At 48.6% G+C, this 24,607-nt stretch overlaps 1 protein-coding gene across 1 annotated transcript in view; it reads right to left on the bottom strand.

The window, feature by feature from the left end:
* RHPN2 (rhophilin Rho GTPase binding protein 2) overlaps positions 1-24,607 on the bottom strand; it is a 90,483-nt gene that overhangs the window by 21,384 nt on the left and 44,492 nt on the right. The window contains exons 4-10 of the mRNA XM_023229110.1: positions 22,848-22,923; positions 15,329-15,406; positions 14,366-14,490; positions 9,556-9,722; positions 3,926-4,113; positions 3,360-3,516; positions 658-777 (exon numbers count right to left, since the gene is read on the bottom strand). Coding sequence (XP_023084878.1) covers positions 658-777; positions 3,360-3,516; positions 3,926-4,113; positions 9,556-9,722; positions 14,366-14,490; positions 15,329-15,406; positions 22,848-22,923 — 911 coding nt within the window. The remainder of the gene's footprint in view (positions 1-657; positions 778-3,359; positions 3,517-3,925; positions 4,114-9,555; positions 9,723-14,365; positions 14,491-15,328; positions 15,407-22,847; positions 22,924-24,607) is intronic.

The raw sequence follows: 24,607 nt of genomic DNA, 5'->3' as shown, positions 1-24,607 counted from the left end.
AGGAGGGAGGAGAGAAGAGGGGAAGGGAGAAAAGGGGAGGGGAGGGGAAAGGAGGGAGGAGGAGAGAGGAGGTGACAGAAGGGGGGGGAGGGGAGGGAAAGGGGAGGGAAAAGAAGAGTGGAGAGGAAGTCCAAGGTTTCTGGCCTGAGCACCTAGAGGGGTGGGAGTTGCCATCACTGAGACGGGGAAGCCGCGTATGTGTGTATGAGTGGTGCGTGGTGGGGCGGGTTAGGGTGGTGGAGGTGAGGTCTGCACATGGGAAGAGATATTCACACCGAGACACAGCAGAGACCAAACCAGGACACTTCATTACCAGTCATTAGGTGTTCTTGGTAATTAAGCCATGCATAAGGAAATCAACAAATGTCTCCTTCCCCATTAGCATGGTACAGGCCACCCCGTGGACCCCGAGGGAGATGGTTAAAGTCCTGGCTCCACAGTGGGAGGCCTGGGTGCTATGGAACCTGTGAGAACACAGCCTGGGAAGCCCTCTGAGGCTCGGGACTGCGCCTCATGACTTCTGAACCCGAAGTGGCCACAGTGACTCGGAACACCGCCCCCTCCTGGGCCCTCTTCAGGACCTGTCCGTGGCTGTCTGTGAGCAGGGCCAGCTGGGCACCGAGTGGGGCCCAGGTCTGGATGCAGGGGGACACGCACCCAGCTGTCGGCGCTGCTGATCGTTCTTCAGTGTGGCCAAGGGTGTCAGCCCCTCTGGCATGCGGTCGTAGAGCTGGGACAGGCACTTCTCCTGGTGGTCCAGATCCGTGCCTGGCTTCACTGCAAAGAGAACCACAGGTTAAATCCCCTCTCATGGACCTGGCCCCAGACCCACATAGAGATTTCTCTTTCCACCACGTCTCCTGCTTCCTTTCTTCTGCAGTTTCACAAGGCATTTGGGATCATGGGTCTCCTTTCTGCCCCTGGCCACACCCCAGGCAGTCTGGCCCTCCAGCCTTTTCTTCCTTTGAGACAGTCTCACTCTGTCACTCAGGGTGGCATGTGGTCTCACTCTGTCACCCAGGCCAGAGTGCAATGGCGCAATCATAGTTCACTGCAGCCTTGAAGTCCTGGGCGCAAGTGATCCTCCCACCTCAGCTTCCTGAGTAGCTAGGACTACAGACATGTACCACTACATGCCGGGCTAATTTTTAAAATTTTTTGTAAAGGTTTGTAAACTTGCTGTGTTGCCCAGGCTGGTCTCAAACCCCTGGGTTCAAGCGATCCTCCTGCTTCAGCCTCCCAAAGTGCTGGGATCAAATGTGTGAGCCACCATGCCCGGCTACCCCAAAGCTCTTGCTCATTGGGACCAGCCAGACTCCAGAGGTTCATAACTTTATAATTTTTTATTTTTTGAGATGGAGTCTTGCTCTGTCGCCCAGGCTGGGGTACAGAGATGTGACCTCGGCTCACTGCAATCTCCACCTCCTGGGTTCAAGCAATTCTGCCTCAACCTCCCGAGTAGCTGGGATTACAGGTGCGTGCCTCCACGCCTGGCTAAATTTTGTATTTTTAGTAGAAACGAGGTTTCAGCATCTTGGCCAGGCTGGTCTCGAACTCCTGACCTCATGATCCACCCGTCTCGGCCTCCCAAAGTGCTGGGATTATAGGCGTGAGCCACCACGCCCAGCGATGTTCATAATTTGACCCTGAGCCCCAACACACTACCTCCTCCGACTCACCCACCACACAGAACCTCCTAGCGTAGCCCAGACCCCATGCCTGGCCTGCACCCCTCTGCAGGCCTGCACACCAGCAGCAGAGCCCCTTCCTGCTTCAACCGTACCCTCCCTGGTGCGCATCCTGCTCTCAAACCTCACAAAACCACTCTCCACTTCCCCAGCACCCTCAGCCTCTGTTCCTGTGCTCACTCTCCTCCCGCTAGGCTGACCCTTCCCTCCTGTGCAGATGGAAAAGTTGAACTCAAATGTCACCACCTCTGAGAAGCCATCCATGACTGCACCACGGAGTCCACCTGCTGCCGCATTTGTGTTTCTGTAGCAATCACCGAAGCACTATATGGTACTTCTATTTGTTTCCACATCTTATCTCGCCTAATAGACTACATAGTACTAGGAGCGGTAGCTCACACTTTCAGAGAACCTACAGTATACAAAGCATTATTGAGCTTTGCGCACAGGCCCTTCATTTTCATGACAGCCTGTGAGGTAGGCTCTCTCCATATACCCATTTTACAGATGAGAAAATCGAGGTAGAAGACAGTTAAGTAACTTGCCAAAGGTCATACAGCTCATTCATGGCAGAGCTGAGATACGAACCCAGGAAGTCTGGCTCCAGAGGCTGTCTTTTTAATCCTCAGGAGGCTGCCTGGATTAGTATTCATTACATCAAAAATCCCTGGCCAGGCACCGTGGCTCATGCCTGTAATCCCAATACTTTGGGAAGGCCAAGGCAGGACAATTGCTTGAGGCCAGGAGTTTGAAACCAACCTAGGCAACATAGTGAGACTCCATCTCTACCAAAAAAAAATTTTTTTTTTTAATTAACTGGTGTAGTGGCATGTGCCTGTAGTCCCAGCTACTCAGGAGGCTGAAGTGGGAGGATCACTTGAGCCCAGGAGTTCAAGAAGGCAGTGAGCCATGATCATACTGCTGCACTCCAGCCCCATCTCTAAAAATAAATTAAATTAAATTAAATTAAATTAAATTAAATTAAATTAAAATTCTGATCATCACAGACTTTTTTTGCATTGATTTTTATTTTATTACTATTATTGTTTTTGAGATGGAGTCTTGCTCTCTCGCCCAGGCTGGAGTGCGGCGCAGTCTCGGCTCACTGCAACCTCTACCTCCCCGGCTCAAGCCATTCTCTTGCCTTAGTCACCTGAGAAGCTAGGATTAGAGGCACGCGCCATGCCTGGCTAATTCTTGTACTTTTAATAGAGACGGGGGTTTCACCATGTTGGCCAGGCTGGTCTCGAACTCCTGACCTCAAATGATCTGCCTGCCTTGGCTTCCCAGAGTGCTGGGATTACAGGCATGAGCCACTGCACCCAGCCTGCATTAATTTTGATTCTTTTAAAATATTACCTTAAAATGTTACTTATCTTGATGCCAGCATTTTTGGCATTCTGGTAGATTCTAAATTCCAGGTGAAAATTCATCCTCTTGCACCCAGGCCAAATTAAAGGTGCCTCCTCTTCCTCCCTCCGAAGGAGCTTATAACCCCTAACCCCAGCATGGCCTGTGTGGCAGCTGCCTCAGTCATGGGTCATTCCCATCCTCTGCCTTCCGCCTGTGAGCATTTCCAGGGAAGGCAGTTAGCTCTCACTCAGCTCAGAATCACCCCTGGGGCAGCTGGACCACAGCCCTGGCCAAACCCCCGAATGCCCCAGGCCTTACCCTGGTGGTCGATGAGGAGGATGGCAGTGAAGTAGTGGGCCAGGGCTGCGTAGTGGTGGCCCTTCACGCAAGCCAAGCTGGCCCAGGAGTAGGGGATGTTCTCTTTCACCGGCACCTGGCTCATGGCTGCGTGCAGCTGCTGGTAGACCTCTCCCACCTGAAATAGAAGGGGCACTGGGAGGAGGCAGCCTGACACAAGGGCCCTCATGAACCCATTTGCAGAGAAAGAGCTCTTTCTTCTTCCCATGCAACAGCCCCTGCCAGGGGCTGCTCCAGAATCTGGGAGCAACTCCAAGCAACCCCTCGTTCTGTCATTGTCGCAGTTAACAGAGGGATCAGACTGCTGTCATTATGCTGGTTTTTAGGTTAAGCTGCAGATGGAATCAGTGATCCGTATCTGAAACACCAACACTGGCCAAGAAAACTCAAGCCAGCAGTACTGGCCGGAGCTGGCACAATGCCCAGGTCACAGGCAAGCTCCCGTGGGAAGGCCCTGCTACTTCCAGTGCTCCTGTGCCAGCATCTCCTGCCCACTCCCGAAAGTCACAGGAACCAGGGAGTCTTACCTTGGCAGCCTCCTGAGCCACCTTCACCAGCATGAAGAATTCATTTCGGATCCCGGGAAGGCTGATTTTCTCAAACACGCTTTCTTGGGCTTGGGCAAGCATCATTTTGACGAGCACGCTGAGCATGGCAGGGCTCATGTCGTAACTTGGAGTATGGGTAAATGTCTCTTTCAGGTAGTTTAAAACCCCTAAAAGTGGAAAATGTTTTGCCCATTAGTTCGGGTTCATATTTACTTCATCACGTTGCTGTAGAGAAAGACAGGAGGCCAGGTGCGGTGGCTCATGCCCGTAATCCCAACGCTTTGGGAGGCTGAAGCGAGCAGATCACTTGTGTCAGGAATTTAAGATCAGTGTGGCCAACATGGTGAAACCCTGTCTCTATAAAAAATGCAAAAATTAGCTGGGCATGGTGGCGTGTGCCTGTAGTCTCAGCTCCTCTGGAGGCTGAGGCAGGAGGATCACTTGAGCCCAGGAGGCAGAGGTTGCAGTGAGCTGAGATCTCACCACTGCACTCCAGCCTGGGTAGCAGAGCAAGACTCCGTCTCCAAAAAAAAAAAGGAAATAAAGAACCGGTGTCCTACAACATATTAAAAAATCTGATTCTTAATTATATGGTCCAGCAATTCTACGCCTACATATATCCCCAAACAATTGAAAGTGGGAGCTTAAATGACACTTGAACACCCGTGTTAATAGCAACATTATTCCCAAGAGCTGAAAAGTGGAAACCACCCAGACGTCCACGAGCGGATGAATGATTAAACACAATGTGGCCTATCCATACAATGGAATTATTTTTCAGCCTTAAAAAGGAATGAAATTCTGACACATGCTACAGTGTAAATAAGGACATTATGCTAAGTGAAACAAGCCAGTCAGAAAAGGACCAATATTGTAGGATTCCATTTAGATAAGGTATCCGGAATAGTCAAATTCACAGAAACAGAAAGGAGAACAGAGGTTAGCTGGGGCTGGGAAAGGGGGCAATGGGAAGTTATTGCTTAACTGAGTACAGAGCTTCGCTTTGGATGATGAAAAAGTTCCGGAGAGAGCTGGGCGCAGGCACTGCCGCCTGTAATCCCAGCTACAAGGGAGGCTGAGGTGGGAGGGTTGCTTGACGTTAAGAGTTCAAGACCAGCCTGGGCAACATACTGAGACCTCCATCTCTTAAAATATATATACTTTTTAAAAATGTATTTATTTGGCCGGGCGCGGTGGCTTGCATCTGTAATCCCAGCATTTTGGGAGGCCGAGGCAGGTGGATCACGAGGTCAAGAGATCGAGACCATCCTGGCCAACATGGTGAAACCTCATCTCTATTAAAAATATAAAAATTAGCTGGGCATGGTGGTGGGCGCCTGTAGTCCCAGCTACTCGGGAGGCTGAGGCAAGAGAATCACTTGTACCCAGGAGGCGGAGGTTGCAGTGAGCTGAGATCAATCAATCCATTGCATTCCAGCCTGAGCAACAGAGTGAGGCGCCATCTCAAAAAAGCAAAAATGTATTTATTTTATTTATTTTCGAGACAAGGTTACACTCTGTTGCCCAGACTGGAGTGCAGTGGCATGATCACGGCTCACTGCAGCCTCAAACTCCTGGGCTCAAGTGGTCCTCCCACCTCAGTCTCCTGAAGAGCTGGGACTACAGCCATGCACCATCCCACATCCAGCTAATTTAAAAATTTTTTGTACAGATGGGGTCTCCCTATGTTGCCCAGGCTGGTCTCCAACTCCTGGATTCAAGTGATCCTCCTAACTCAGCCTCCCAAAGTGCTGGGATTACAGGTGTGAGCCACCTTGCCTAACCAACAAAAACTTTTAACTTCTGGAGATGGTTAGTGGTAATGGCTGCACAACACTATGAATGTACAAATGCACTTAATACCATTGAACTGCACACTTAAAAATGGTTAAAATGTGCTTCTGGTTGGCAGGATAATTTTTAAACTTTAAAAATGTAAGATAATCATTAAAATGATAATTTTATGTTCTAAGTTATGTTACTATAATAAAAAAAACTGGTTAAAATAGTACATTTTTGGGAGGCTGAGGCAGGAGAATGGCGTAAACCCAGGAGGCGGAGCTTGCAGTGAGCTGAGATCCGGCCACTGCACTCCAGCCTGGGCGACACAGCAAGACTCTGTCTCAAAAAATAAAAAAAAAAAAAGTACATTTTAAGTTATATATGTATATTTTAACACAATTTATTTATTTATTTATTTATTTTTTGGAGACATAGTCTCATTCTAATGCCCAGGCTGGAGTGCAGTGGCATGATTTTGACTCACTGCAACCTCCACCTCCCAGGTTCAAGCGATCCTTCTGCCTCAGCCACCCAAGTAGCGGGGATTACAGGTGCCCAACACCACCCCCGGCTAATTTTTGTATTTTTAGTACAGACAGCGTTTCACCATGTTGGCCAGGTTGGTCTTGAACTCCTGACCTCAGGTGATCTGCCTGCCTCAGCCACCCAAAGTGCTGGGATAACAGGCGTTAGCCACCCCACCCAGCCTTTTAACCCAATTTTTAAAAAACTGGCTTATCTTCCAAAACACTTGCATCTCTATTAGAGTAAAGAAACCAGCCTGCTCCCCACAACTCGTGTCACCTGGGACAAAATTCCATCACAACAGTCATGGAGGTGAAAGCAGAGAGCAGGCAGAAGGACTGAGGGGCTCACAGGGGGCCAGGCTCACACATAAGATCTGAGTCATTCAGCAGTCCAGGGCTTTTCCCCTGGACCTCAAGAAAGATCTATTCTGGCTAAGCGCGGCGGTTTATGCCTGTAATCCCAGCATTTTGGGAGGCCGAGGCGGGCGGATCACCCGAGGTCAGGAGTTCGAGACCAGCCTGGCCAACGTGGCAAAACCCTGTCTCTACTAAAATTATAAAAATTAGCCAGCCATGATGGTACACACCTATAATCCCAGCTACTCAGGAGACTGAGGTAGGAGAATCGCTCGAGCCCGGGAGGCGGAGGTTGCAGTGAGCCAAGATCTCACCACTGTACTCCAGCCTGGGCGACAGAGTGAGATTCTGCCTCAAAAACAAAAACAAAAACAAAAACAAAAACAAAAAAAACTCTATCCCTCTGCTCCAATGGAAATTTTCACATTGCAGCCCTCCACTGACTTCTCTATAGTTTAGTAAATTAACTGTCCAAAGCACTAATTGACAATCAATCTGGAAGTGAAATAGAACCTCTGATATGAGTCCCATCCAACTGGTTCCTCTGGTTTTGTTGCTGAGCAAAAAAAAAAAAATCACCCTGCAGAGGGATGGCACCTGCTGTTTTGAGCTGTGAGCTCCCTGGGGGTTCCCTCACACACCCCACTGTTCTCCCGCTTGCTTCATTTTGTCTATAGTTTGTCTCCATTGCTGTAATCTCAGAGACAGGACACAGCGTGCCTGACCAAGATTCCTCAGAAAGATGAGTCCAGAAAAAAGATTTACAGCAAAAGAAATCAACTCGTACTTGGAATCTTAGCATATCGCTTCATCCCAAGAGACCAATCTTTTATTTTTTTAAATTAATTAATTAATTATTTTTTGAGACAGGGTCTTGCTCTGTCGCCCAGGCTGGAGTGCAATGGCATGATCTTGGCTTACCACAACCTCAGCTGATCCTTCCATCTCAGCCTCCCAAGTAGCTGAGCCTACAGGCATGCACCACCAGGCCCAGCTAATTTTTGTACTTTTTGTAGATACTGAGTTTTGCCTTGTTGCCCAGGTTGATCTCAAATTCCTGGACTCCAGCAATCCACCCACCTCAGCTTCTTAAAGTGCTGGGACTACAGGCATGACCCACCGTGCCCAGCCTATATTTTTAGTTTAAAAAAAAAAAATTATTTTTAGGGACGGAGTCTTACTCTGTCACGCAGGCTAGAGTGCAGTGATGCAATCATAGCTCACTGCAGCCTCAAACTCCTGGGCTTAAGTGATCCTCCCATCTTAGCCTCTGGAGTAGATGGAACTATGGGTGGACACCACCACGCCTGGCTAATTTTTAAATATTTTGTAGAGACGGGGTCTTCCTGTGTGGCCCAGGCTGGTAGGACCAATCATTGTAACATCAGAAATTTCACAATGAGTCAAAGTGGCAAAGCTATGGTTCTTCACAAGCTTGCAGGGCAAAGTGATATCAAACAATGATCCATACAGATGGACGGGGATCACACCCCAAAGCAGAAAGTCGATGATCAGCCCAGAAGGCAAGACGCTATAGAGCTAGCCTGGTGACCACACGGCAGTCTACACTGTGCCCTGCTCTTGCATCCATCCCCACGCGTAGTCTGACCCAGATACAGGCCCTGCTATGGGGCAGCAAGGCAGAACCCGCAGGCACGTGTGAGCTGGGCCAGGCTCACTCACAGCACTGGGTCTGGTGACCTGGTCCTCCATAGGTGTAAGCACTAGGCTGCTTTTCTCCTCGACCCCGCACCTCATTCTCACGCTAAGATTACCTGAGGTCAGGAGTTTGAGACCACCCTGGCCAACATGGCAAAATCTCATCTCTACTAAAACTACAAAAATTAGCCGGGCATGGTGGCAGGCGCTTGTAATCCCAGCTACTTGGGAGGCTGAGGCAGAAGAATTGCTTGAACCCAGTAGGCAGAGGTTGTAGTGAGCAGAGACCGTGCCACCGTACTCCAGCCTGGGTGACAACAGCAAGACTCTATCTCAAAAATAAATAAATAAATAAAATAACAAAAGACGGTTCCCAGAAGAAGGGAACTGAGCTATGAGACATCCTTTGAATGCATCACTTGACAAAGGGCTGAGAACACCCACTTCATGCAGGAGAAGTTGGCAGAATGCAAGTGATATAAAGGCACGGAGGGGCCGGGCACAGTGGCTCACACCTGTAATCCCATCATTTTGAGAGGCTGAGGCGGGCAGATCACCTGAGGTCAGGAGTTTGAGACCAGCCTGACCAGCATGGCGAAACCCTGTCTCTACTAAAAGTACAAAAATTAGCCAGGCATGGTGGTGAGTGCCTGTAATCCCAGCTACTCAGGAGGCCCAGCTAATTTTTGTACTTTTTGTAGATACTGAGTTTCGCCTTGTTGCCCGGGCTGATCTCAAATTCCTGGGCTCCAGCAATCCACCCACCTCAACCTCCTAAAGTGCTAGGATTACAGGCATGAGCCACCATGCCTGGCCTATTTTTTAATTAAAAAAAAATTAATTAAAAAATAAATTTAACTGAAAAAAATCAGGAGGCTGAGGCAGGAGAATCACGTGAAACCGGAAGGTGGAGGTTGGCACGGAGAGTAATACGTACTGATAAGGTACACCTGATACAAGAAAAAGACACCTACAGTTTCACTATTTGGGGAAAGTTACTCTGCTCTTCATGACAATGTTGAAAGAAACAGCTATGCACTGCCATCCCAGGGGCCACTTGTCTGGAAAAGATTAATCGTCAGCCACAGGATTCACCATGTACATCAGCCATCCCAGACTGAGGTCTGAACCACCGAGCAAGTTTCTTAATGGGAAGTTACACCAGAGCTGGAGACTGGTCTGGCCCTTGCGGGGGATGACCTGTAGACCCTCTTCAGTAAGGGGTCCCCTGGTGTCACCAGGTGGGGCCAAGGCTATGTCTGGTCAGCCCTGGAGGAGACATACCTGCGGCTCTCTGAAAGGCGTCTATGGCATTCTCCAGCCCAGCCTGCGTCTGCCGATCACACCGGGTCCCGATCTGGGTGTAGAGGGCCCCAGTGTTGAACAGGACACTGGCCTTCTCCAGCAGCAGGTTCTGCTGGCTGACCGGAACCCCAGTGAGGGAGTCATACCTATGTGAAAGAAATGCATTCTGAGAATACACATTACTTGGCTAGTTAATGTTACTTTTGGATGCAAGTGGAAAACATTTTTTTTTTTTTAAGAGTCAGGATCTCACTCTGTTGCCCAGGCTGGAGTGCAGTGGTGTCATCACAGCTTACTGCTGCCTCCAACTTTAGGGCTCAATTGATCCTCTCACCACAGTCTCAAAAGAATAGCTGGGATTACTACAGGTGCATGCCACCATACCTGCCGATTGTTTTTTTTTTTTTGAATTTTTGTAGAGATGCGGTCTTACTATGTTACCCAAACTGCTGTCAAACCCCTGGGTTGGCCAGGCGCGGTAGCTCACACCTGTAATCCCAGCACTTTGGGAGGCCAAGAAAGGTGGATCACCTGAGATCAGGAGTTCGAGACCTGCCTGGCCAACATGGTGAAACCCAATCTCCACTAAAAATACAAAAATTAGCCGGGCATGGTGGCGGGCGCCTGTAATCCCAGCTACTCAGAAGACTGAGGTGGGAGAATCGCTTGAACCCAAGAGGTGGAGGTTGCAGTGAGCCGAGATGGCACCACTGTGCTCCAACCTGGGCAGCAACAACGACAAAACTCATTTCTTCAATAAAATTCAAGAATGCACATGCACTGAGGCTTTTGTTTCCAAGCAAGATGACAGCACTAATCACACTGACCACCACAGCCACACACAAAAATATCTGACAGGGTAACTGGATAAACACACCATGGGACATTCAGACAATGGAATATTACTCAGCACTAAAAATGGAGAAATGCACCAGCAAGCCATGAAAAGATGCAGAGGATACGTTACTAAGTGAAAGAGCCAACCTGAACATTGCTACCTACTGCACAGGACGCTGTATGATTCCAACGTTCTGAAAAGCCAAAACCCTGGAGACAGAAGAAAGATCGGGGTTGCTAGGACTTAGGGGGAGGGAGGAAGGAACAGGCAGAGCACAGAGGATTTTTCCAGCAGTGAAACTCTTCTGTATGACACTGCAAAGGTGGATCACTGTCATTCTATGTTGGCCAAAAGCCACAGAATACACAAGTGCAAGAATGAACCCTAATGGAAACTATGGACTCTGGGTGATAATCATGTGCCAGGTAAGTTCCTCGATTATAAAAATTAAAAAAATTAAAAAAAAATTTAAAAAATAAAAAAAAAAAGGGCCGGGTGCAGTGGCTCACACCTGTAATCCCAGCACTTTGGGAGGCCGAGGCAGGGAGATCATGAGGCCAGGGATTGAGACCAGCCTGGCCAACATGGTGAAACCCCTTCTCTACTAAAAATACAAAAATTAGCCAGGCATGGTGGGGCACACCTGTAGTCCCAGCTACTCAGGAGGCTGAGGCAGAACAATCACTTGAAACCAGGAGGCGGAAGTTGCAGTGAGCCAAGATCGCGCCACTGCACTCCAGCCTGGGCGAAAGAGTGAGACTCTGTCTCAAAAAAAAAAAAAAAAAAAAAAGGTACCAGGCTGGTGCAGTGGCTCATGCCCATAATCCTAGTACTTTGGGAGGCTGAAGTGGGCAGACAGCTTGAGTCCAGGAGTTGGAGACCAGCCTGGGCAACACAATAAGACCCAGTCTCTGTAAGGAAGAAAAATGTGCCACTCTAAATAATAAAGCCTACCTTTAAAAAACAATTTTGGGCCAGGTATGGTGGCTCACACCTGTAATTCCAGCACTTTAGAAGCCAAGGCTGGTGGATGCCTTGAGCTAAGGAGTTTGAGACCAGCCTGGGCAACATAGTGAAACCCTGTCTCTACCAAGAATACATGGTGGTGGCATGTACCTTTAATCCCAGCTACTTGGGAGGCTGAGGTGGGAAGATGGCTTGATACTGAGAGGCAGAGGTTGAGAGGTTGAAGTGAGCTGAGATCACACCACTACACTCCAGCCTGGGTGACAGAGTGAGACTCCGTCTCCCAAAAAAAAAAAAAAAAAAAAAAAGGTGTGTATATATACACACACACATATATACGTGTGTGTGTGTGTGTGTGTATATGGCTTCTCCTAAATGAAATATGGCAATTACTAACCCCTCATAATTCTTTCTGAAATCTAAAAACTCAGGATTTGTTTTAATTTGTTTGACTTTTTTACTTTTTCGTTTTTTTTTTTTTTTTTTTTTTGAGACGGAGTCTCGCTCTGTCGCCCAGGCTGGAGTGCAGTGGCCGGATCTCAGCTCACTGCAAGCTCCGTCTCCCGGGTTTACGCCATTCTCCTGCCTCAGCCTCCCGAGTAGCTGGGACTACAGGCGCCCGCCACCTTGCCCGGCTAGTTTTTTGTGTTTTTTAGTAGAGACGGGGTTTCACCCGGTTAGCCAGGATGGTCTTGATCTCCTGACCTTGTGATCCGCCCATCTCGGCCTCCCAAAGTGCTGGGATTACAGGCTTGAGCCACCGCGCCCGGCCTGACTTTTTTGCTTTTTCTAAGTCTCACTCCATTGCCTGGGCTGGAGTACAGTGACATGATCGACTCACTGCAGCCTCGACCTCCTGGGCTTAGGTGATCCTCTCATCTGAACCTCCCAAGTAGATGGGACTAGAGGCACACACCACCCACGCCTGGCCAATTTTCTCTAATTGTTTTGTAGAGATGAGGTCTCACTGTGTTGCCTAGACTGGTCTCAAACTCCTGGGCTCAAGTGATCCACCCACCTTGGCCTCCCAACATGCTAGAATTCCGGATGTGAGCCACCACACCCAGTCTAGGACTTGTTTTATTTATTTATTTATTTTTATTTTTACAGACAGAGTTTTGCTCTTTCGCCCAGGCTAGAGTGCAGCGGCACCATCTTGGCTCACTGCAGCTTCCGCTTCCCAGGTTCAAGCAATTCTCCTTCCTGCCTCAGCCTCCCACGTAGCTGGGATTACAGGCACCCCCCACCACGCCCGGCTAATTTTTGTATTTTTAGTAGAGACAGGGTTTCGCCATGTTGGTCAGGCTGGTCTCAAACTCTTGACCTTAGGTGATTCACCCACCTCGGCCTCCCAAAGTGCTAGGATTACAGGCATGAGCCACCGCACCTGGCCCTAGGACTTGTTTTAAAGTTTACTCATGAACCAAGGGGTGAGCAGACAGCTTCTCCCTAATTCATGACTAAGGAGAAACCACCTTTCGCTTTTTGGCCATGCAGACAGCCTGGTGCATTGTTATGCAAAGTCATCCCGCTTTCCTTTGCTTTACATGAGGAAGGCATCAGTAGCCATCCATCGGCTGTAGAAATATTCGATTCTGATACACCCCTGACCTTCTAGGATGTGTTCTCCTTTCACTGACACTCCTAACGACACTCAGAGAAGGGGTGTAGCATTTCCAAAGTACTTTAGGTATGGGTTTTTTTTTTTTTTTTTTTTTGACAGAGTCTCACTCTGTCACCCAGGCTGGAGTGCAGTGGCGCGATCTTGGCTCACTGCAACCTCTGCCTCCCGGGTTCAAGCGATTCTCCGCCTCAGCCTCCCAAGTAGCTGGGACTACAGGCATGCGCAACCATGCCCGGCTAATTTTTGTATTTTTCAGTAGAAGCAGAGTTTCACCATATTGGACAGGCTGGTCTCGAACTCCTGACCTCGTGATCTGCCTGCCTCAGCCTCCCAAAGTGCTGGGATTACAGGTGTGAACCACCGCGCCCAGCCTTTTTTTTCCTGTTTGAAACAGGGTTTCACTCCTATCACCCAGGCTGGAGTGCGGTGGTGCGATCTCGGCTCACTGCAACCTCTTCCTCCTGGGCTCAAGTGATTCTCCCGCCTCAGCCTCACAAGTAGCTGGGACTACAGGTGCATACCATCGTATCCAGCAAATTTTTGTACTGTTTGTAGATAGGGGGTTTTGCCATGTTGCCCAGGCTGGTCTCAAATTCCTGGGCTCAAGTGATCTGCCTGCCTCAGCCTCCCAAAGTGTTGGTATTATAGGCGTAAGCCACTGTACCCGGCCTCCCAAGTATTTAAACTATACTAATCTTTGAAAATACCAATTGAGTCTATGGTCATACCACCCTGATGTGCCTTATCTTGTCTGAAAATACCAATTGTGGAGAAGAATCAAATGTTCTACTTCCATTTTTTAAATCTGATCTAAGCTGAGTGAGTAGCTCATGCCTATAGTCCCAGCTACTCAGGAGGCTGAGGCAGAAATATCACCTGAGCCCGGGAATTCAAGACTAGCCTGGGCAACATAGCGAGACCCCGTTTCAAAAGAAACCTGATCTATTTCTGTTGGTGCTTTTGTCTCACTGGACAACACCTGATTTTCTCTATTTCCCTCTCTCTCTCTCTCACTCACACATACACATGCATGCCCCCACTGTCCAATCTGAGACAAGAATCTTGCTTCTGGCTAATTCCACTTCAGAGCCCCGTGCTTCCCCAGTGATACAACAAGCAAGAAAAATGTCTCTTCTTGGCTCGCTTGTTCTGAGAAGCAAGAGGCCACAGTCTGTTGGAGCTATCTCCCCACAGATCACCTTCATAAATAAATACCAATGTATTGACATATTTTTAGACTTCCCCAGATAAATGCTAGATAGGAAAGGGGGCTGAGGTGCACAGGGGCGCCCACAGAGGGGCGTCTGTGATGCTGAGGCTCCGTGACACATGAAGCTTCAGCACAGACCTCAGGCACTTACCAGGTGAACAGGAGTCCCATCTGCCGCGTGGGTGGAAAGAATCGACTCTCGACAAAACCCAGCTGGATGAAGTATGTCATCAGCAGTTCCACCCCGGCCTCATCCCGGCTGGGCGTCCGACAAGCCTGCAAAGAAAAGAACCCCAGAGGGCATAGGCAGAGGAGGACACAGCTGACGGACCTTCCTGGAAGGTGCCCTGCACACACCAGCAGGTAACCTGTAACTATTTCTGCAGTATGATGACATCACTGCTGCCACTGTAAACTCTAGGAGGGGTAGAAAGAACCTGGGAGGAAGTCAGAAATCCTGGAATCCAGGAGGCAGGTCTCTCCCTTTCTATGGTTTTCCTTTTTTTTTTTTTTTTTTTTTTTGAGATGGAGTCTTGTTCTGTCACCCAAGCTGGAATGCAGTGGTATGATCTTGGCTCACTGCAACCTCCACCTACCGGGTTCAAGTGATTCTCCTGCCTCAGCCTCCCAAGTAGCTGGGATTATAGGCATGTAGCATCATGCCTGGCTCGTTTTTGTATTTTTAGTAGAAACGGGGTTTTGCCATGTTGGCCAGTCTGGTCTCAAACTTCTGACCTCAGGTGATCCACCCACTTCAGCCTCCCAAAGTGCTGGAATTACAGGCATGCACCACAATGCCCAGCTAATTTTGGTATTTTTAGTAGAGACGAGATTTCACCATGTTGGCCAGGCTGGTCTGGAACTCCTGACCTCAGGTGATCCACCCGCCTCAATCTCCCAAAGTGAAGTGCTGGGATTACATAGGTGTGAGCCACCGCACCCGGCCTCCTTCTACGGTTTTCTTATGCAGCAAGTGGCATGGGTGATCCAGCACCCCCCAAACCATCACCTCCATCCGCCCGCAATTCTGTTAAGACCACAAGCATGCAATCATGGGGTACCCTAAAGACTCGGAAAAGCCACCCTCCCCTCTCTGCTGCACACAAAAACTTACTTGTCTCAGATCCATAAGATCTGCAATTTCATCTTCATATAAATAGCCATCTTCACTGTAATGTTCCAGGATAAAATCCTTTAAGAAAAATGAGGTCAGATACTATAAAATGTGATTGAAAACCATACATGTGCATAACAGTAACATGTCAATTATGAACCCATTTTTAAAAAGGCAGAATAAAGAAAAACTTATAGGAGACAGAACACTATAGTGATTTTCAAAGTGGGGGCATTTGTTTCCTTAATTTTACGTAGTTTTTTTGGTCGCCCAGGCTGAAGTACAGTGGCACAATCTCGGCTCACTGCAACCTCTGCCTCCTGGGTTCATGTGATTCTCCTGCCTCAGCCTCCCAAGTACCTGCGATTACAAGCATGCACCACCACACCCAGCTAATTTTTATTAGTAGAGATACGGGTTTCACCATGTTGGCCAGGCTGGTCTCAAACTTCTGACCTCAGGTGATCCATCCACCTTGGCCTCCCAAAGTGCTGGGATTATAAGGTGTCAGCCACCGTGCCAGGCCATAGATTTATTTTTTAATTTTTTAATTTTTTTTTTTTTTTTTTTTACCAGGGTTTTACTCCTGTTGCCCAGGCTCCACCTCCCAGGCTCAAGTGATTCTCGTGCCTCAGCCTCCCAAGTAGCTGGGATTATGGGCATGCACCCCCACGCCCAGCTAATTTTTGGTAGAGACAGGGTTTCACCACATTGCCCAGGCTGGTCTTGAACTCCTGGGCTCAAGCAATCCATCTGCCTCAGCCTCCCAAAGTGCTAGGATTACAGGTGTGAGCCACTGCCCTCCACGCCAATGTTTTTAAATGTTGTGTTGCTTCAGTAAAAATGAAGAGTTGAAGTTAATTTTTTGCTTAAAAATGTCTTTGTGCCCTGGCACCGTGGTTCACATCTATAATCCCAGCGCTTTGGGAAGACCAGGCAGGTAAATCACTTGAGCCCAGGAGTTCGAGACCAGCCTGTGACCTATACATTCAACTATACTGCAAACACCGCAGATATTCAGGGGCTCAGACCTGCAATTCCGGGCCTCCCTCAGGACCTGGACAAGTTTCCCAGCACAGACCCTGAGGGTAGGATTGTCATAACAGTCCCCAGACATGGATTTCCTTTGCCAAGAAGACCCTTAACCATGTTATAAAGGCATTTTATTTTATTTTATCTTTGAGGCAGGATCTCACTTTGTCACCTAGACTGGAGTGCAGCGGTGTGATCTCGGCTCACTGCAGCTTCGACTTCTCTGGGCTCAAGCAATCCTCCTACTTCAGCCTCCCAAGTAGCTGGGACCACAAGCATGTGCCAGCACACCCAGCTAATTTCATTTCTGTATTTTTTAATAGAGATGGGGTTTTGCCCTGTCGCCCCGCCCCTACAAGTGCTGGCTCCCCCAAGCTGCAAGAAAGGTGATCACATAGATTGCTCAATTACATCTTCCCAATGACTGTGAGTAACCTCTTTACACAACTTCTACATTAAAGCTCCTCCTGTTTTTGTGTGTTCAACGCACAGACACACAAACAAACACTTGTCCTACAAAAATGGATTTGTACTAAATGTACAACTCTGCTGTGCCTTCTTTTTCTTTTTACTTTTTTAAGAGATGAGAGTCTCACTCTGTTGCCCAGGGTGGAGTGCAATGGTGCAATCATAGCCACTGCAGCCTCGAACTCCTGGGCTACAGTTATCCTCCCACTTCAGCTTCTCCAGTAGATGGGACTATGGCTGTGTACCACCATACTCAGCTAATATTGTTATTTTTCATAAAGACAGAGTCTTCCTATGTTGCCTAGGATGGTCTCGGACTCCTGGCCTCAAGTGATCCTCCCACCTCAACTTCTCAAAGTGTTGGGATCACAGGCATGAGCCACCACACCCAGCTGACTATGCTTCTTTTCTTTAAACATGGCCATGGGCTGGGTATGGTGGCTCATGCCTGTAATCCCAGCACTTTGGGAAGCTGAGGCAGGTAGATCACTTGAGGTCAGGAGTTCCAGACCAGCCTGGCCAACATGGTGAAACTCCATCTCTATTAAAAATTTTTGAAAAAATTTTTTAATTAAAAAAAAAAAATAGCAGGGCATGGTAGTTAAAAGGGGTCAGGTGTAGTGACTCTTGTCTGTGATCACAGCGCTTTGGGAGGCCAAGGTGGGAGAATCACTTGAGACCAGGAGTTCGAGACCAGCCTGGACAACGTAGTGAAACCCCATTTCTACAAATAATAAAAAATTTGCCGGGCGTGGTGATGCACACTTGTAGTCCCAGCTGCTCAGGAGGCTGAGGCAGGACGATCACTTGAGCCCAGGAGGTTGAGGCTGCAGTGAGCCATGATCACATCACTGCACTCCAATCTTATGTTCACCTCATAAAAGTCAAAGAGGATTTTGATTAAATTATATATGTATTCCTGGATTTGAAACTTAGTAAACTAGGGTAGACTAACATACTTAGTGGGATACAAAATTATGTAACTGGCCAGGCACAGTGGTTCACGCCTGTAATCTCAGCGCTTTGGGAGGCTGAGGCAGGTGGATCACCTGAAACCAGGAGTTCAAGACCAGCCTGGTCAACATGGTGAAACCCCTGTCTCTACTAAAAATACAAAAATTAGCCGGGCATGCTGGCAGGTGCCTGTAATCCCAGCTACTCAGGAGGATGCTGCAGGAGAATCGCTTGAGCCCAGGAGGCGGAGGTTGCAGTGAGCTGAGATTGAGCCACTGCACTCCAGCTTGGATGACAGAGCAAAACTTCGTCTCAAAAACAAAACAAAACAAAACAAAAATCCTAACTGAAATCCACTGTAAACATTAGGGACAAAATGAGAATTTCCACCATCACTGTTATTACTTAGCCTAATTCCAAACATTCTCTAGCCCACACATTAAGAAAAATAAGAGACATAAAATATTAGAAAGGATCAAAACAATTTTTTGCAACATAACAGCATGTTTATAAAACCCAACAGCATCAACTGAAACATTATGAAATTAATAAGAATTCAATAAAGTGGCAAAGAAGTTAACATATAAAAGTCAATAGTAAAAAAGAAAAGTCAATATTCTTCCTTTCTTATACAAGCAATAACCAATTAGAAAAACTTAACAGACAGTCAGGTGCGGTGGCTCACATCTGTAATCCCAGCAGTTTTCAAGGCTGAGGCTGGCGGAACGTTTGGGGTCAGGAGTTTGAGACCAGTCTGGTCAACATGGTAGAACCCTGTCTCTACTAAAAATACAAAAACTTAGATGGGTATGGTGGCAGGTGCCTGTAATCCCAGCGACCCAGGAGGCTGAGGCAGGAGAATCACTTGGACCTGGGGAACAGAGGGTGCAGTAAGCCAAGATTGCACCACTGCACTCCAGCCTGGGCGACACAATGAGACTGTCTCAGAAAAGAAAAAAAAAAAAACCTAACAGAGAAACAATACCTTTCACAATAGCAACAAAAGTACATGTCTAGGGATAAAATTAATATAATTAAGCAGAAAACTATTAAACTTTACTGAAGGACAGATGTTATTTCATTTTCTTTCACTGATTTGAAAAATCTTTTTTTTTTTTTTTTTTTTTTGAGACAAGGTATTATTCTGTTTTCCAGGATGGAGTGCAGGGGCTCAATCATAGCTGGCTGCAGCCTCGACCTCTTGGGCTCAAGCAGTCCCCCCACCTCAGCCTACCCAGTAGCTGGGACTAAAGGTGTGAGCCACTGCGCCTGGCCCTATTTATTTAAAATAAAACAAAATTGGCCGGGTGCAGTGGCTCATGCCTGTAATCCCAACATTTTGGGAAGCCGAGGCGGGTGGATCACTTGAGGTCAGGAGTTCGAGACCAGCCTGGCTAACATAGTGAAACCCTGTCTCTACTAAAAATATAAAAATTAGCTGGGCGTGGTGGTGGGTGCCTGTAGTCCCAGCTACTCAGGACGCTGAAGCAGGAGAATCGCTTGAACCCGGGAGGCAGAGGTTGCAGTGAACTAAGATTGCACCACTGCACTCCAGCCTGGGCGAGACAGCGAGACTCCCTCTCTAAATAAATTAATTAATTAAATAAAATAAAATAAAACAAAATCACACTGTAAAGCTTCACTGATTATAAAATATCACATGGACACCCAGGTCAGATTTGAAACGGAATTGCCCTAATTCAGTCTGCTGAACCACTTCTGCAGTACCTGTGTCTCTCTCAAATCTGAAAGAGAAAAAATACAACAGAAAGTGCCTCCAACGTTCTCATTTTCATATGACTGACATTTGTAGAGACTCTTTTAGGCTAAAATGACATGGTTGGAAGCCTGTGCCGAATGGCAGTTGGCCATGTCCACGACATGTGAGTATTTTCATTTGCTTTAATGTGGAATTCAGCACATGACCCAATTGAATCCTTAAAAATGCCTATAAAATTCCTAAGTTTCTCCAAGAGACTCTTCCTTTAAAATGCTTGCATTCTTGGCCGGATGCAGTGGCTCACACCTGTAATCCCAACATCTTGGGAGGCTGAGGCGGGCGGATCATCTGAGGTCAGGAGTTCAAGACCAGCCTGGCCAACATGGTGAAACCCATATCTCTACTAATAAAAATTAGCTGGGTGTGGTGGTGCATGCTTGTAATCGCAGGTACTTGGGAGGCTGAAGCAGGAGAATCGCTTGAACCTAGTAGGCGGAGGTTGCGGTGAGCTGAGATCGCACCATTGGACTCCAGCTTGGGCAACAAGAGTGAAACTCCATCTCAAAATAAAAAGCTTACATTCTTGTAGCCCAGCACCAAGCAACAGACAGAAACTTCTACAACAGCAGCAACAGACATTTCCAGACACTGTGGATTGTTTTGAGTCCCACAGACCAGTGGCAAGTCACATCTATTTTTGCGCAAACTTGGGCCACCCTGCACCTCATCCCCTTTCCCCTCCTTGATGGAATTTGGAGGCGACTGGTTAAAAACTCAAACTGATGGAGCTGAAGAGGGAAGGAAGAGGAGCGTAATCCAGGCACAGGATGGTCTCCCGGCCCCAGCCTGCTGGCACGCACGGTCTCTCCTGTGTTCTCCATTGAAGCACCTCTTCCACTTCCCACTTTTTTTTTTTTTTTTGAGATGGAGTCTCGCTCTGCCCCCAGGCTGGAGTGCAGTGGCGCGATCTCGGCTCGCTGCAAGCTCCGCCTCCCGGGTTCACGCCATTCTCCTGCCTCAGCCTCCCGAGTAGCTGGGACTACAGGCGCCCGCTGCTACGCCCGGCTAATTTTTTTGTATTTTTAGTAGAGATAGGGTTTCACTGTGTTAGCCAGGATGGTCTCGATCTCCTGACCTTGTGATCCGCCCACCTCGGCCTTCCAAAGTGCTGGGATTACAGGCGTGAGCCACCGCGCCCGGCCCACTTCCCACTTGAATCCCCCACAGACCCAAGGGCCCCGCAGGCAGGGCTGTGGCCTCCGGCACCCAACACAGCGCCAGACACAGGGGGGCTTATGAGGATCTGCCAAACAGGAGGAGTCCAGACACCCAGGAATGTGGCAGGGGAGCATACAAGCAAAGACTCTGGTTATTCAAATATTTAAGGGGAAAGAATTGATGTCTTTGATTTCCTTTGAAATTGCATCATAAATAAGACAGACTGATGATATTAGCCATTACCTTCATTTTCTTTTTCTGTTTGTTTTTTGAGACGCAATTTCACTGTTTCCCAGGCTGGAGTACAGTGGCACAATCTCAGCTCAATGCATCCTCCGCCTCCTGGGTTCAAGCGATTCTCTCGTGCCTCAGTGTTCCGAGTAACTGGGATTATAGGCATATGCCACTACGTCCAGCTAATTTTTTTTTTTTTTTTTTTTTTGAGACGGGATCTTGCTTTGTCGCCCAGGCTGGAGGGCAGTGGCGTGATCTCAGCTCCCTACAATCTCTGCCTCCACCTCCTGGGTTCGAACAATTCACCTGCCTCAGCCTCTCCAGTAACTGAGATTACAGGTGTACACCACCACATCCAGCTAATTTCTGTACGTTTAGTAGAGACAGGAGTTTTACCATATTGGCCAGACTGGTCTTGAACTCCTGAGCTCGAGTGATCCGACTGCTTCAGCCTCCCAAAGTGCTGGGATTACACGCCTTTAGCCATTACTTTCTTTCTTTTTTTTTTATTTTTTTTGAGACGGAGTCTTGCTCTGTCGCCCAGGCTAGAGTGCAGTGGTGTGATCTTGGCTCACTGCAGACTCCGTCTCCTGGGTTCAAGCAATTCTCCTGCCTCAGCCTCCCGAGTAGCTGGGATTACAGACGCCCACCACTGTGCCTGGCTAATTTTTGTATTTTTTATTAGAGACGGGGTTTCACCATTTCGGCCAGGCTGGTCTCGAACTCCTGACCTCATGATCCACCCGCCTCGGCCTCCCAGGGTGCTGGGATTACAGGCATGAGCCACTGCGCCCGGCCTAGCGATTACTTTCTTTTTTTTTTTTTTTTTTTTTTTTTTGAGACGGAGTCTCGCTCTGTCACCAAGGCTGGAGTGCAGTGGCCGGATCTCAGCTCACTGCAAGCTCCGCCTCCCGGGTTTACGCCATTCTCCTGCCTCAGCCTTCTGAGTAGCTGGGACTACAGGCGCCTGCCACCTCGCCCGGCTAGTTTTTTGTATTTTTTAGTAGAGACAGGGTTTCACCATGTTAGCCAGGATGGTCTCGATCTCCTGACCTTGTGATCCGCCTGTCTCGGCGTCCCAAAGTGCTGGGATTACAGGCTTGAGCCACCGCGCCCGGCCAGCCATTACTTTCAATGGCAAAAACAGCAATTACCTTTGAACCAACCTAACAGACAGAAAAATGCACAGATGGACAAATATGTGAGGAAGCAATGCTGGCAGTGTGTTCCTGGAGGAAGTGAGTACACAGGGGTTTGCTATAAAATTCTTAGAATTTTTTGAGAAGTTTGGAAACTTTTATAATAAAATCTTAGAGAAAAAAACTTTAGCTATTCTTCCAAAAACATAACCTAAACTGGTTACATGATTTAAGAAAAAAAGATACTATTAATAAAAGAGGATATAAGTTTTAAATTTCAAAGCATATCCACTACAGACCCTCTTTGACTTGGCCTCTTGGGGAAGGCCGGCCTGGGTTTCCAACCTGCCTTGTCTAAGACCCAGGAGGAGCTTCAGAAGTCATTAAAGGCAACAACAAAAATCTGGCAGGAATAAAGGCACAAATTATGCACATAGCTGGCTGAGAAGGGCCTCAGGTCACTCTGTAGATATCAACTGACTCTGCCTGTTGAGCCTAAGGCCATTGCAAGAGATACATATTCTCTATCTCAATTTTTTTTCTTTTTTTTTTTTTTTAGAGACAGGGTCTCATTCTGTTGCCCAGGCTGGAGTGCAGTGGTATGATCACAACTCACTGCGGCCTCCAACTCCTGGGCTCAAGTGATCCTCTTGCCTCAGCCTCCCAAGTAACCGGGACTACAGGCATGCGCCACTGTAAATGGTCTATTTCCATTTTAAACACTGAGTCCGGTGCCCATGGCTTTGAGATTTACCTTGAGGACAACTGAAAAGTCGACGTCTTTCGTTTCCTTCAGGCCAAGAGGAATCAGGGGAATCGTAAATGCCTCCCTATGAGGAACACAACAAGGTATGTATCAACACCCCAAACCGGACCCCTGGGTATCCCACGGCCTTGTCCCCAGCAGCCCGGCTCAGGTGTGCGCCCTCTCTTTGCCCCATCCAGTACTCACCTGGCTGACGGGCTCATTTTCCATAAAGATGACTCTGGTCATGCCCCACCCTCTGCTCTAAAACTGACCCCAGCTCCCTAACACTGCTGGACCACCCCGCCTAACACATCATGCCCCTGGTATCTTGACACTGATTTATCTTCCAGTCTCAACACCTCAATGCTTCTTTTTTTTTTTTTTTTTTGAGACAGCGTTTTGCTCTTGTTGTCCAGGCTGGAGTGCAATGGCGCAATCTCAGCTCACTGCAACCTCCTCCTCCTGGGTTCAAGGAATTCTCCTGCCTCAGCCCCCGGAGTAGCTGGGATTACAGGCACGTGACACCACACCCGGCTAATTTTTGTCTATTTTTTTAGTAGTGAGGGGGTTTCGCCATGTTGGCCAGGCTGGTCTCAAACTCCTGACCTCAAGTGATCTGCCCACCTCGGCCTCCCAATGTGCTGGAACCGCCCAGTCTCAATGCTTCTTTGAGGCAGCTGTGCTGAGAGTCTATCCTGTGCCAGGGTCTGTGCCCAGTGCACTTGCTGCTCCCACCTGGGTGTACCACCCTGCTGCCCTGCGCCTCTTTTGTCAGCTCCTCACCCCCTCCTCCTCTGCTCCCCTCAGCGGGCCCTATGGCTGTGGCAGCTCTCCAGCACCCTCCCATTCGCAACTCTGGGTTCGCAGGGGCCTCTTCTTCGTAATATCGAGGTGTCCCACCACCAGCACAGGAGATGCTGTCAGGGCAGGAGCCCCATCTGACAGAGTGCACCTGTCTCCCAGCCCAGGACCAGACACCCTCCACCTCCTCTCCCCCAGCTGACCACTCAGTAACCACAGGTTACCCGGGGAGTGCTCCCTGAGCCTGCATTCCTAGGGGCAGGGCCAGCAGGAAGTGAACGGAGCTCAGGCTGTGTTTTGCAAACAGGGATTTAGCTCCCTGACCTGTAACAGGAGACCTCCTTGGGCTGCTCAGCCCAGCCCCACAAGAAGGCCAGGAAGGCTGGGCAGGGCGAGGGGACAATGCAGCTGTAAGCTGAACCTCGTTCTGCAAGCTGAACCTCGCTCTGCGGCACAGCTGTGCTACAGCAGGTGAGACCCATCCCGGAGGCATGGAAAGTCGGATCCTGCTGAAGGCTCCTCCAAGCGCTGCAGGGTGGGAAGCGAGGTTTGCGGCTGTCCAGGCAACAAGAAGAGGAGAAGTGAGTGTCCTGAGCCGAGCTCCAGGGCACCCCAGCCCCAATGCGGCACTGACAGCGCCCTCTAGGTGACCTCGGGCCTCCCTGAGTTTTTCATCTGCACCATAAAGTTCTTTCTTTCCCACCTACCTCCTAGAAGACTGTAAAGATCAACCGTGCAAAGAAACAATCTGGCCGGGCGCGGTGGCTCAAGCCTGTAATCCCAGCACTTTGGGAGGCCGAGACGGGCGGATCACGAGGTCAGGAGATCGAGACCATCCTGGCTAACACGGTGAAACCCCGTCTCTACTAAAAATACAAAAAACTTAGCCGGGTGAGGTGGCGGGCACCTGTAGTCCCAGCTACTCGGGAGGCTGAGGCAGGAGAATGGCGTAAACCCGGGAGGCC

The sequence above is a fragment of the Piliocolobus tephrosceles genome, chromosome 21, assembly GCF_002776525.5.
Source record: "Piliocolobus tephrosceles isolate RC106 chromosome 21, ASM277652v3, whole genome shotgun sequence".
NCBI classification, from domain to species: Eukaryota; Metazoa; Chordata; class Mammalia; order Primates; family Cercopithecidae; genus Piliocolobus; species Piliocolobus tephrosceles.
The sequence above is the reverse complement of the archived record's forward strand: the minus strand, read 5'-3'. Positions and strand labels throughout refer to the sequence as shown.